The sequence below is a fragment of the Mobula birostris genome, chromosome 2 (genome assembly GCF_030028105.1).
Source record: "Mobula birostris isolate sMobBir1 chromosome 2, sMobBir1.hap1, whole genome shotgun sequence".
NCBI lineage: Eukaryota > Metazoa > Chordata > Chondrichthyes > Myliobatiformes > Myliobatidae > Mobula > Mobula birostris.
Window position 1 is genome coordinate 16,663,304 of NC_092371.1, and position 13,838 is coordinate 16,677,141.

At 46.2% G+C, this 13,838-nt stretch overlaps 1 protein-coding gene across 2 annotated transcripts in view; it reads right to left on the minus strand.

The window, feature by feature from the left end:
- LOC140185010 (threonine--tRNA ligase 1, cytoplasmic-like) overlaps window positions 1-12,296 on the minus strand; it is a 64,144-nt gene extending 51,848 nt beyond the window's left edge. Inside the window, exons 1-7 of one of the 2 annotated variants that reach the window (XM_072238240.1) lie at window positions 12,136-12,296; window positions 8,100-8,180; window positions 7,772-7,962; window positions 6,557-6,680; window positions 5,710-5,831; window positions 1,735-1,852; window positions 1,574-1,638 (exon numbers count right to left, since the gene is read on the minus strand). In XM_072238240.1, coding sequence (XP_072094341.1) covers window positions 1,574-1,638; window positions 1,735-1,852; window positions 5,710-5,831; window positions 6,557-6,680; window positions 7,772-7,962; window positions 8,100-8,180; window positions 12,136-12,225 — 791 coding nt within the window. In that variant the 5' untranslated portion in view covers window positions 12,226-12,296. Of the gene's footprint in view, window positions 1-1,573; window positions 1,639-1,734; window positions 1,853-5,709; window positions 5,832-6,556; window positions 6,681-7,771; window positions 7,963-8,099; window positions 8,181-12,050; window positions 12,100-12,135 lie in introns of those variants that run through there. The other variant, XM_072238247.1, reaches the window with a different exon arrangement.
- Window positions 12,297-13,838: the final 1,542 nt, after the last annotated feature.

Genomic DNA, 13,838 nt, shown 5'->3' on the forward strand with positions numbered 1-13,838 from the left:
AGCAGATCCCTCCCTACCCAGCGCGGTCAGGGAAGTGTGTAAGCACCACCTAAATACAGACAGCAGAGACATTTCAGAAGAGGAGTAGGCAGGCCACTGGTGTGGAAGAACAGCTGCCCAGATCTTCAATCCTTGGCTATGAGGACAGCTTACACTCATCCTGATTCTGTGGATCCTTCAAAGCAACCAATGGCCAGATTAATGGAAGGATCTCAGCCCGAAACATCAACTGTTTATTGCCCTCTGCAAATGGTGCCTGGCCTGACGAGTTCCTCCAGCACTTTCTGGGTGTCGCTCAATCTGCAGAATGCCTCGTGTAATAACTACACTGCTCTGATGTGGCTCAGTGCTCAATTCTGGGTAACTCTAGGGAAGAACGTCCCACGCCACTGCATACACTGAAGATGCAGAGAAATGCTGTGATTAAATCCAAAACCAAACTCTCCCACAGATTTAACACAACCACCTAGCCACAGGCACAATGAATGCATCAAGTTAACTTCACTGCAACCAAATAACTGGTTACGGAGTGAGGAGCGTGAGAATGGAAGTGGATTTCTGATCACTGTGCAGTAGCACCCATGTATTGCCCAGCCACCAGTGCTGAGGCTCACAGCAGAAAGTTAACTGCCTGCACAGCATGGGACATACCTTGAGGAACACTGTGTAACAGCACCCACAGCACAAGAGATTCTGCTAATCTTAACCGGTTCTCGTGCAGTGAGAACCTTCCTTTGCTGCAAGCAAAATAAATGCCCTTATGGTAGGCCCACTGAGTTAATTGTTGTTTGTTATGGGATGCAGCAAAAAGGGTGCTCAACAGAACTTGGAGGTCCACTGACAACACGCATTTAGGTGCGGGAGTGGACCAAGGAGGATTCCAGTATCCGCCTGCTCCCAGAGAAACTCCTGAACAGGAGTGATCACCAAAACGTAGGTTTGCTTTTTGCTCTGCGTGGTCTTTCCAGGTGAGTAGCCAATACCAGATTCTGCCCCATTCCCATTCTATACACCGCGATCTGTGCTACTGTAATTCGAGCGGACTAGTTTGTCTCTCTATGATCCCGGTGCTTCAGGCACGGTAACCAGAAACTTACGGGTATCAATGGTTAGATTTGACAAGTAAGAGTGTCAGGGACACCTCTGGCATCAGGTAAAGAGAGTAAGTCACAGTGCGATTTGTGGAAACTCTCAAGTTTTACCCCTAGAGGGCACTGTAGTGAACAGAAGAAAGAAGAGTACAGTAAGTAGGATAAGGAAGAGAGACAAGAAATTGGTAATATTGGGACAAGGGGAGTTCCTGTCCCAAATAAGGGGACACCAGCATGGCACATGTTTAGTAATTATGGGAGGGGATCTCTCCCTCTCACCTTAAACCTGTGCCTGTTCCTCCTTCATACCTGGGAGAAAAACTGTGCATTCACCCTATCTGTAACACTGAAAATTTTATACGATGTTTTGAAAACTTTTGTCAATTTTACCTTAAACCTCACGGTGCACGCCAGTGGCTTTCATGAACTGGAACAGGTAGAAGAGGTTAAATAAATTATCCACACAGCAAACTCAGAGTTACCTGTAAACTGTAGCCATTGGCGACATCACTTTCTCTTCGATAAACCGCAGCTTGAACTTGTTGTACTGAGGAGGAAAAGTGTCTGTTAGTGAAGTCCAACGGTCACCCACCCTGCCTCGTTACCACTGACCTGTCCCACCAGACCCATGCTCGGACTCTACCTTGAAGAGTTCAATGAGGTCCTCCCTCCGCACCTCCACCCTCTCGAAAGGGAGTCTCTCCTTCACCATCGATTGGCAGATGCTTTCCAGCTGGGCGAAGTCACTCCTGGGGATCAGCCTGTTTGTGAGAGGGAGCACGGGCAAGAGGAGCAATACATGAGGCTCTTTCAGTGTCTTATAAGGCAAATAAAAGATGGGCTACCCCGTAAAAATCCCATAGCACATGCTGATGACACTGTACCCTTACAGAAACAATCACCAACTGGTGCAGGGACCAGAGACCTCTGCACAGCAAGCTGTCACAGTCGAGTGGAGATACCACTTGTAGGCTTCTCTGCTGCAACTGGGCCTGCAGCCGTCTCGGAGCTTTGAACTAAGGTGGCCACGGTGAGTGCATCAGTCCAATGCAGCCTCACCCACAGTAAATAGCGCTCGTACCACATGATGCAACATTCACTGGATCAGATCCAACAACGCAGTCACACGCAGAGTGATGAGGGAAAATGATAAAAACCCTCAATCAAGGAGGAAAGGGAGAGACTGAATTCTCAACCAAGGCAGAGGAAGGCATGGCTGTCAATGCTGCCACCATCAAAGTGGGGTCCACCAGTCAAGAGACAGGGAGGGAGGAAAAGTACAGAGACTAGGAGGGGTCTAGGTGCCAGAGGGGATCAGGGAGACAAGGGTGAGAGATAGTTACAAAGATGGGGAGGGATCAGGCAAGGGAGGAGGGGTATGGGATAGCAGTGCAGGGGAGGAAGGAAAGGAACACAGAGATGGGGACGGGAATAAGGATGAGAGGAGGGGTCACAAAGATAGGGAGGGGTATGGGGGTGAAGAGGTTTACAGAGACGGGCATGTGTGTAGGGGCCGGAGGGGGTCACTGAGACAGGGAGGGCTGCGGGGACCGGGGGTGTCACATTGGGCTCTCTGCCAGTGAAGGTGGGACATGCCTAGAAGAGATGGGGACAAGACACTAACAACCAGAGAGGCAATTTTGCTAGTACTACACGGGGGGAGTGATGGGGGGGGGGGGATTTAAACTGGAGTTGCAGGGGATTGGGAACACCAGAACAGATAGAGGAGCTTTGTGGAGAAAATTGTTAAGCTTACATACAAAGTCAGGAATCAAAAGATTGAGCATGATGGGACTAATGATCTGAGCTGCGTACATTTCAATGCAAGGAGTATTGTCTGAAAGGCAGATGAGCTTAGCGCGTGGAGTAGCATGTGGAATTATGACACTGTAGCCAATTGAAAGGCTTGGTTGCAGGAGGGGCAGGACTGGCAGCTCAATGTTTCAGGATTCTGCTATTTTAGACGTCAGAGTGGGAGGGATTAAAGGAGAGGGGAGGCATTACTAGACAGGGAAAATGTCAAGGCAATGCTCAGTCAGGACAGACTGGAGAACTCATCTAGTGAGGCTTTATGGGTGGAACTGAGAAATAAGAAATACATCACGTTAATGGGATTATGTTACAGACCAACCAACAGTCTGCAGGATTTAGAGGAATGAATTGTGGAGAGATCGTAGACTGTTGCAAGAAACAGAAGGTTATGATAGTAGGTGATTATAACTTTCCACATATTGACTAGGACTCCCATGCTGTAAAAGGACTGGATGGGATAGAGTTTGTTAAATGTTTTGAGGAAAGTTTCCTTAATCAGTGCATAGTAGTCCTGACTAGGGAGAGAACAATACTAGATCTCCTGTTAGGGAATGAGATAGGGCAGGTGACAAGACATTTGTGTAGGGGAACACTTTGCATCTGGTGATCACAATGCTATGTGTTTCAGGGTAATTATGGAAAAGGATAGGTCTGGTCCTCGTGGGCGAGATTCTGAATTGGACAAAGGCCAATTTTGATTATACCAGAAAGGATCTAACAAGTGTGCAGTGGGACAGGCTGTTTCCTGACAAAGGTGCACTTGGTAAGTGGAAGGCCTTTGAAAGTCAAAATTTGAGAGTAGAGTTTATATGTTCCTGTAAGAGTAAAAGGCGAGGACAACAGATTTAGGGAGGCTTGGTTTTCGAGAGATGTTGAGGTCCTGGTTAAGAAAAAGGAGGTGCACAGAAGGTATAAGTGGGCAGGAACAAATGGGGTACTTGAGTATTAAAAAAAAATGCAAGGGAACACTTAAGGAGGAAATCAGGAGGGGCAAAGGAAGACGTGAGATTGCTCTAGCAAACAAGGCAAAGGAGAAGCCCAAGGATAACAAGGGACATCAGAGTGGTAATCCATGCGCGGAGCCAAAGAGATGGAGGGGATCTTCATGGATTGTATTCTGCATCTGTATTTACTGGGAAGAAGGACACAGTGCGTATAGATGTGAGGCAAAGCGGCAGCGAGGTCATGGACCATATACAGATTAGAAAGAAGGTGGTGTTTGTTTTTTTTTTGAGGCAAATTAGGGTAGATAGATCCCCAGGGCCTGACAAAGGTGCTCCCTCTGACCCTGTGAGAGGCAAGTGTAGAAATCGCAGGGGCCCTAGCAGAAATATTTAATACATCCTTAGCTACGGGTGAGGTGCCAGATGATTAGAAGAAAGCAAATGTTGTTCCGTTGTTTAAGAAAGACTCTAAGAATAAGCCAGGAAATTGTAAGGCCACTGAACTGACATCAGTCAAAAGAAAGTGATTGGAAGGTATTCTGAGGGACCAGATATACAAGTATTTGGATAGACAGGAACTGTTTAGGGATAGTCAACATGGCTTTGAGCATGGTAAGTCTTGTCTAACCAATCTTATAACATTTTTTGAGGAAGCTACCAGGAAAGATAATGAAGGCAAGGCAATGGATGTTGTCTACATGGACTTTAGCAAGTCATTTGATATGGTCTCACATGAGAGGTCAGTCAAGAAGATTCAGTCACTTGCCATTCAAGATGAGGTAGTAAATTGAACTAGACATAGGCTTCACAGAAAAAGCCAGAGAGTGGTTGTAGATGGCTGCCTCTTTTGACTGGATGCCTGTGACTTGTGGTGTGCCACAGGGATTGGTGCTGGGTCTGTTGTTCTTTGTCATCTACATAAGACAAGGAAGTCTAACAAAGGTTGCAGCGGGGTCTGGATCAGCTGCGCTGAAAAATGCCAAGTGGAATTTAATGCAGGTTAGTGTGAGATGTTGCACTTTGGGAGGACCAGCTAGAGTAGGTCTTACACTGTGAGCGGTAGGGCACTGAGGAGTGCAGTAGAACAGAAGGATCTGGGAGCACAACTCCATAATTCCTTGACAGTGGTGTCACAGGTAGATAGTCGTAAAGAAAGCTTCTGGCATATTGGACTTCATAAATCAATTAGTACAGGAGGAGATGGGATGTTATGTTGAAATTGTACCAAAAGCCTAATTTGGAGTGTTGTGTCAGTTTTGGTTACCTACCTACAGGAAAGATGTAAATAAAATTGAAAGAGTGCAGAGGAAATTTACAGGGATGTTGCCTCGACTTGAAGACCTGAGTTATAGAGAAAGCTGAATAGGTTGGGACATTATTCCCTCAACCGTAGAAGCTTGAGGGGAATTGTTAGAGGTATGGTAAATTATGAGGGGAACAGAGAGCCGAGAAGGGTTGGTGAGATTACTAAAGTCATAGGATGAAATTTGAAAGTTTAAGGGGAACACGAAGGGAACTTCTTCACTCAGATGGTGAGACCGCCAGCAGAAATGGTGGTTGCAGGGTCGACTTCAGCATTTAAGGGTAATTTGGATAGGTACATGGATGGTCCGGGAGCAGGTCGAGGAACAAGGCAGATTAACGGTTCAGCATATTTGGATAGGTACATGGATGGCCCGGGAGCAGGTCGAGGAACAAGGCAGATTAATGGCTCAGCATATTTGGATGGGTACATGGATGGTCCGGGAGCAGGTCGATGGAACGGCTCAGCATGGACTCTCTGGGCTGACGGGCCTGTTTCTGTGACTATACCACTGGAAGGTGAGGTTAATGAGAAGGGCAGTTGGGACAGTGGTGCTCACCTGTCTTCTAAGTGCATGTCATAGAAGAAGCCGCTCTCAGTGTTTGGGCCACGGCACAGCAAGCCTCCGTAGAGCTGCTCCATGGCAGCGCCCAGCACGTGGGCACTGGAGTGCCAGTACACCTGGGCAGAACAGACAGAGAGGAAAAAGGTCTGGCATCCACACAGTCAAAGTCATGGGGAGCATCCAATGGACTGGAACTGGATTGTGTTGTCACATGTGCTGAGATACAGTAAAAGGCTTGTCATGCATACTGTTTAGACAGATCAAATCATTACAGAGTGCACTGAGATACTACAGGGTGAAAAAGTAACAAGGCAAAATAAAGTGCAGCAGTCACAGAGAAAGAGCGGTGCTGGTAAACAATAAGGTACAAGATCATAATGAGGTAGATTTTGAGGTCAAGGGCCTATCTTTATTGGGGCTCTCAAGTCGCATGACCCCCGGGAGACTCTGTCCTCTGCTCTCAGGACTGTGGGGTTTGTGGCCAAGTTGAACACGTGCTTCAGGACAGCCTTAGGTCCAGCTCTGGGACTGTGTGTGGGTAGCTTGATCGGTCGGGCTTAGAGCACCCACATGGAAACATCTTTCAAATCATCCAGGGGGTTGATGTGGAGATGCAGAGATATACCCACCTTCAAATAAGAGCCATCAATTCTGAGATAGCTAAACAAGGCATCTCTCTTGTGAGGGAGCAGGGTGCCGACGGGTTGGAAGGCACGTTGCACGGAGAGGGAATGGAACTCGCTGGACTGTTCATTCCTGGAGAGGTGTGCTGATGGGTTGTAAGATGTGTTGCGTGAACATTCTGCAGTTGCCTACCTCCATCACCCTCCCCCTTACTCACCGCGTTTGCTGCCTCACTGCCGAACTGCAGAAGCTCAACGTCCGCATCCCCTTCCAGTGGACGCTGCAGATCCCACAGCACTCCGTTCACCCTGGCCACCACCGCCCCCTCCGCCAGACTCCGGCTGACAATACAACAAGCAACACGTCAACACTGTCCTCTCGACCGTCCGCCACCCGTTACTGAATCACAGGTTACCGCATGAGGGAGCAAAGGCCATTCTTACTCTGAAATGCAGGGTCCCTAGCTTGAGCAGGGATGCCTCCAGGCCAACAACCACACTCCAGCAATATCACTCACACAACTTTTAGCACAGAGCTACTTCAGAACTCACTGTGTACAAATTAGTCACATTCCAGCAGAAATTATATTTCATAGAACATAGAGCATTACAGCATGATACAGACCCTTTGGCCCACGATGTTGTGCTGACAACCATCTAACCCTTCCCTCCATTTTTCTATCCATGGGCCTACTTAAGAATTTCTTAAACATCCCTAATGTATCTACCTCTACTACTACCATAGCAGGGCGTTCCACACACACACCACTCTGTATAAAAATCCTACCTCTAACATCCCTCCATTATACTTTCCTCCTACCATGCCCCCTTATGTTAGCCATTTCCGGCTGGGATAAAGTCTCTGGCTATCCATTCTCTCTCTGCCTCTTATCTTGTACACCTCTAACAAGTCACCTCCCATTCCCCCCAACCCTTTTGCTCCAAAGAGAAACGTCCACGCTGGCTGAACACAGCCCTATTACACCCTCACAGGACAGGGACAGACAGAGAATAAATTTGAGCATTGCACACAAAATGCTGGAGGAACTCAGCAGGTCAGACAGCATCTATGGAAATGAATAAACAGTTAACATTTCAAGCCCTCATCAGGATAAAAAGTCCCGATGAAAGGTCTCGGCCTGAAATGTCAACTACCACCATGCAAGACAGGTCCTCTTCTCATTACTATCATCAAGGTGGTGGTACAGGAGCCTAAAGATTCACACTCAATGATTCAGAAACAGTTTCTATCCTCCCTTGTGCCATAAGATTTCAATTTTTTTGTTCTGTTTTTAGTTTTTATTTTGTAACTTGTGGTAATTTTATGTCTTTGTACAAACGTTATGACATATGTCAGTAATAACAATAATAATTCTTATGCTTCCATGCCTTGTGCTAATACCCCCACTCTCTCAGTGCTTTGTGGTTCTGACCTGATTTCTCTGAAGATGTGATAAGGACTGGATTTCCACGACTCTCCCTGCACAAACTTCCCATCCAGAAGCCGGATCTTGATCGGCCGGCTCTCCTTCAAAACTCTCCCTTGCAGGATTTTATCATAGGTTTCCTTCAGTTTCTCAAACCGCCGTAGCCGTTCCTCGATGTACTGAGGCCACGCCTTAACCTGAAGGAGGACGCAGGAGAACAACTTGCATCTCCAGTTGAGGGACTAAGGTAGAGCTGAGAGCCCTGAAACATGGCTCACATCATAAGTGGAGGAAAGGGGAGAACATCTTAATGCCTTTATCCTGACATACTCACCTGCCAGTCACCACCGTCCTCACCATGGCTCCCTGCAGGCTTGGTCACACGGTCACGATAAGGGGCTGTTTCAGCCGAGCTCTGTCAGTGGAAATGAGGAGTTTATTGAGTACAGATGACATTGAACTACCAAAAAAATCAGTGGAAACAGGCTCAACGACATCAAAAAAAATGGGAAAGTCCCATAGGAAAGTAACAGTCTGCAGGAGTGCGGGGAAGGGCATCGGGATTCGGACAGTTTGGGCACAAAACACACACACACACACCACCCTTTGGCCCAACAAGTTCACACCAACTGCTGGCTACCCAATTACACGAGCTTTAACCCTTTGAAACTTCCACCTGCTAGTTTCTGACATTCCCACTCTCCCCCTCCCTCACCTGGATCCACATCACACCTGTCAGCTTCTGATATCGTCCCCACTCTCCACCCCACCCACCCGGTTCCTCTTGCCCTACCTCTTCCCTCCACCTCTTTCTAAGCAGTTTCTCCCCTTCTTCAGTCTGAAGAGTCTCAACCCGAATGCTAATTGCCCTTTTCCCTCCACAGATGCTGCCTGATCCACTGAGTTCCTCCAATAGTGAGTTGCTCCAGATTCCAGCATGTGTAGTTAATTGTATGCATTAATCTTTCTTTTTTTTTTAATTCTCTCCACCTTATCAACAACCTTACCATTCACTCACACACCAGGGCAACTTATAGCAGCTTATTTAACCTACCAACCTTCACACCTTTAACTTTGGTAACCAACCACCATCAGATTTACACAAGCTCAATATCTGTTCTCTTTCTGCACTACTTCATTTTTTTAATACATTTCATATTGTAACTTATAGCAATATGTATTGCACTGTACTGCTTCTACCAAACAACAAATTTCACAACATACGTCAGTGATAATAAACCTAATTATGATTCTTATATTTTTTTTTTAATTTCTTCCTGTGGTCACAGGAAGAATGTGAAGACCCAAAACCTGAGGTCAGGACTAAACCCAGGTGTCTCAGCAGCCACTCCACTGCACCACTCCACTGTGCAGGCCACCACACTAGACTGTGCTTCTTTTTAAAAATTATTAATGCTGCAAAATTCTTCTCTCAAGTCCCAAAAATAAAAGCACAAGTCCTTCGTTGCGGTGAACCTATTCACAACAGAGGAGGTTGTCTGTTCACTGACTGGTTACCTCTCCCACCACTCTATTTCCTTACATAAGGTAGGGTTACTAAGTGAGATAGGAGGAACTATTTTCCCATGGTAGGATTGTCCAAAACATAACGACAAAAGAGACTGGAAGCTTAGAAGCTACCTTTGCAAGAAAATGTTTGTGAACCCTTTGCAATTACCTGCTTTACTGCATTAATTACTCATAAAATTGTGATTTTCATCCAAGTCACAATAATAGACAAGCACAACCTGCCTAAACTAGTAATACACAAACAATTGAACATATCTTTATTGAACACATTGTTTAATCATTCACAGTCCAGGCTGGAAAAAGTATGTGAACCCTAGTATTTAATAACTGATAGAACCTCCTTTTGCAGCAATAGCCTCCACCAAACATTTTCTGCAGCTGCTGATCAGACTTGCACAACAGTGAGGGGGAACTTTAGAGCATTCCTCCATACAAAACTGTTTCTGGGATACTGTACCTTGCTTGAAAAGCCCTCTTCAGATAATGCCACAGCACCTCAATTGGGTTAAGCTCTGGACTCTGACTTGGCCATTCCAAAACACAATTTTTCTTCTTTTTAAATCGAATTCATTGTTCCCTCAACTATTACAAGCTGTCCAGACCCCGATGTAGCAAAGCAGCCCCAAACCATGATGCTCCTTCCACCATGCTTCACAGCTGAAGAGGTTTTGGTGTTGGTGTGCAGTGCCCTTTTTCCTCCAAGCATAGCAGTGTGCATTTCTGCAAAAAGTGCAATTTTGTATCGTCTGTCCCCAGAACATTGTCCCAGAAGCATTGTGGAACATCCAGGTGGTCTTTTGCAAACTTGAGATGTGTAGCAATTTTTTTTTGGAGAGTAGTGTTTTCTCTGTAGTGTTCTTCCACGAACACCAGTCTTGTTCAGTGTTTTTCATATAGTGGACACATGAACAGAGACTTTAGCAAGTTCTAGAAATTTCTGCAATTACTTTGCTGTTACCCTTGGGTTCTTTTTCACCTCCATCACAATTGCAGACTGTGCTCTTAGTGTGATAATTGCAGGATGGCCACCTCTCAGGAGAGTAGTAACAGTACTGAATTCTCTACATTTGTAGACAATTTTTCTTACTGTGGACTGATAACACTCAGGTTTTTAGAAATGTGTTAGTAGCCTTTTCCAGCTTCGTGCATCACTACACTTCTTCAAAGTTGTTTTGATCGAGGCATTGTGCCCATAAACAGATTTTCTTTGAGAAGACACACATAAAAGTTGCTGGTGAACGCAGCAGGCCAGGCTACTATTCTTTGAGAAGAGTAGGCTCTGTCAGTAATTTGACTGTCTTTTTTTTATTGGGCAGAGCAGCTCTACATCTCATTGACTGGAACACCTGACTCCAAATAGCTTTAGTGGAAGGCATTACCCCAGAGGTTCACATACTTTATTGAGCCTAGACTGTGATTGTTTAAATGGTGTACTCAGTATTGATGAGAAGTACAAATGTTTGCGTGTTACTAGTTTAGGCACATTTTATGAGTAATTAATGCAGAAAACCAGGTAATTGCAAAGGGTTCACAAACTTTTTCTTGCAACTGTATCTGACTTTCTCCCTCACACAGTTATATAGCAGGGATACAGGCCCTTCAGCCCAACCAGACCATGCTGGACAGTGTCCATCCATCTCATTCCAATTTCCTGTGTTTGGCCCATATTCCTGTACCCCTCCTTGTACCTGTCCAAGTGCTTGTTAAATCATACTGTTGTACCTGCCACAACAACATCCTCTGGCAGCTCGTTCCATATACTGTGTGAAAATGTTGCCCTCTCACATTGTTTTTAAATATTTCCCCTTTCACATGATATCTATACCACCACCACCCCCCCACCCCAGTTTTGGATTCATTCACCTTTTTATGCCTCTCATAACTTTAACCATTTCTATAAGGTCTCCTCTCATTTTTCTATGTTCCGAGGAATAGAAACCTCTCCCTCTAACTCAGGCCTTCTAGTCCTGGCAACATCCGCGTAAATCTCCTCTGCACCCTTTCCAATTTAATCATGTATTTTCTACAATTTCCCCCGGGATCAATAAAGTATGACTATGACTATTAATGTACATAAGTGGAGCCTTCCCAACAATCTATGCAACTGCAATATAACAGCCCTCCTCCTACACTCAGAGCCCCGGTTGATGAAGGCCATGTGCTAAATGCCCTTTTCACGACCCTAGGTCACCAATGAACTATGCACTTGTACTCCCAGGTCCCTCCGTTTCATTGCACTCCCTACAGTCTACCACTACCTTCGTTTGACTTTACAAAATACACCACCTCACATATATTTGCCATTTCTCGGCCCACTTCCCTAATTGATCAAGTTCCTCCTAGAATCTATGAAAACTTTGTTCACTATCAACACATCCTGGTTGAAATCTGGGACACACAGCCTGGGGAGTTGGTACAGGCAGATATTCTCACACACATTTAAGTAGCACCAGTACTTGAATCGCCAAGGTACAAATTACTGACCACACGCAGGTAAACTAGACTGGGTATGCAGGAGCATGGTGGACCAAAGAGTTTGTTTCAGCCTGTATGACCCTCCATCTATTACGAAACAAGAGGAAGACACTCAGTTGTGTCGGAAATGTGTGCGTTTATCCCTGCAAAAAAATTGCTCTAAATGCCACAAAAAGGAAGGGGATGTTTTAAGGTTCCTGTTATTCCCTCTGACACAAAAGTAACTAAAATAACTTGGGAATTTCTGGTTCAGTTGTCCCAGTAACAAAAGAGATCGCACCGTGTAATCCATAGGAATTAATTCAGATATGTTGGGACTGGACAGTATTTCCAGCAGCTAAACTGAAGTCAAGAGTGGTACAGACCCAGCAACGCCGTAGCCGAACCCCAGGTACACAGAAGTCGTGACTAAGTGCCAACCTCCTCACAGGAACACGACAACCGACCGCAGCCATAGCCACCGGCCTAAACTACGCCGCCTCGCTGTGCGCAGCCATAACCAACCCCGAGCCGTCCGTCTATTGGTTCCAGCAATGTGATAACATCGCGGGCCCCCTTCCCGATTGGTTCCCATCCCTTTCAATCAAGTGCCAGGCACTTCCGCCTAGTGCTACCAGTGAATCAATCCGGGGGCAATGTGCTATTTCGCAGAGATTTTCCTGACCAATCCAGGTCCACCTACTGCAGTTAAACCCCACTTCCAGCCTCTCACCAATATTCAGAGTCCACCCTCCAGTCTGCTGTATCTTTTTCTTAAATATTCGCTGCACCCAGCAACAACTCAGGATTATTTAAGTGTCATTTCTAATATAGGATTGTAAAGGAGAATGATATAATTGTTACTCCGGATCCGATGCAGCGCAACCGAATCAGGTTTAATATCTCTTACAGATCTCGTGAAGTTTGTTAATTTGCGGCAAGCAGTACTTTGCAATATATGATAATAAAATAAATGTAAATATAAACAAATTAAATAAGTAGCGCAAAAAGAGAAACAAAATAGTAAGGTAGTGTACATGGGTTCATTGTCCATTCGGAAATCTGATGGAGGCGAAGAAGCCATTCCTAAAACGTTGAGTGTGTGCCTTCAGGTCCCCTGTACCGCCTCCTTGGTGGTAGCAATAAGAAGAGGCCATGTCGTGGGTGACGGTGGTCCTTAATGATAGATGCCGCTTTTTTGAGGCATCGCCATTTCAAGATGTTCTCCATTCCGGGGAGACCCTACATACTTAACCATTCACCCACACAGCAAGGCAAGTGGAGGGAGCACGGACTGAGGGGCAGTGGCTAGGGAGTGCTGTGCCCTGGGGGCCCTGTACAGGTGGTCCCGGGTCACGGCAGGGTGCCATCCCCGAGAACTGTCCGTAAAGTAGGGAATAACACACAACTCACGCTAAATGCTGAGAGGAACTCAGCGGGTTGGACAACATCGAGGGTGGAAAATGAACAGATTGAGACCCACAGAACCAGCCGGAAGGTGCAGGAAGAGCAGCTGCCAGTCGGCCTCACTAACCCAGTGAGTGAGCTGGTCTTGATCGGATGACCCAGTCCCTGATGGTTGCTGCTGGGGGGGAGGGGGGTGGGGGGTAAGAAGACGGGTGGAAATGCCTTGCCTACACTCGGCAGAAGATAGCTATAGACCCCTACCCCACCCCCGGCAGCCAGAAAATCCATACTCATCTAACTTGCCGGCCCCCCAAACGTTGATCAGATGTAGCGTTGTTTGTAATTTGAGGAGGGCCTCTTCTGAGGAAGTGCTGTACTATCAGAGGCTGTTCATTGGTTGTGATGTTAAACCCAGTTCTCAGTTATAGGGCAACACAAAAAAATCCTACAACTCTTGAAGAAAAACAAAGTAGTTCTCCTTGGGTGAACTTCATCCCTCCAGCAGTATCACTGTTAGACTCTCTGGACATTATTGCACTTACCCCAGGTGACAGAGTTCTGCCCCGTCCAGGTCCTTTGCACTCTTGGAAAGTTGGTCTGGGAGAGAACACGGACTCTGGCCCACTTACCCACCAGTGGAGGCTTTAGTGATGTCTCATTTGTGCTTTATGGTGCCTGCTGT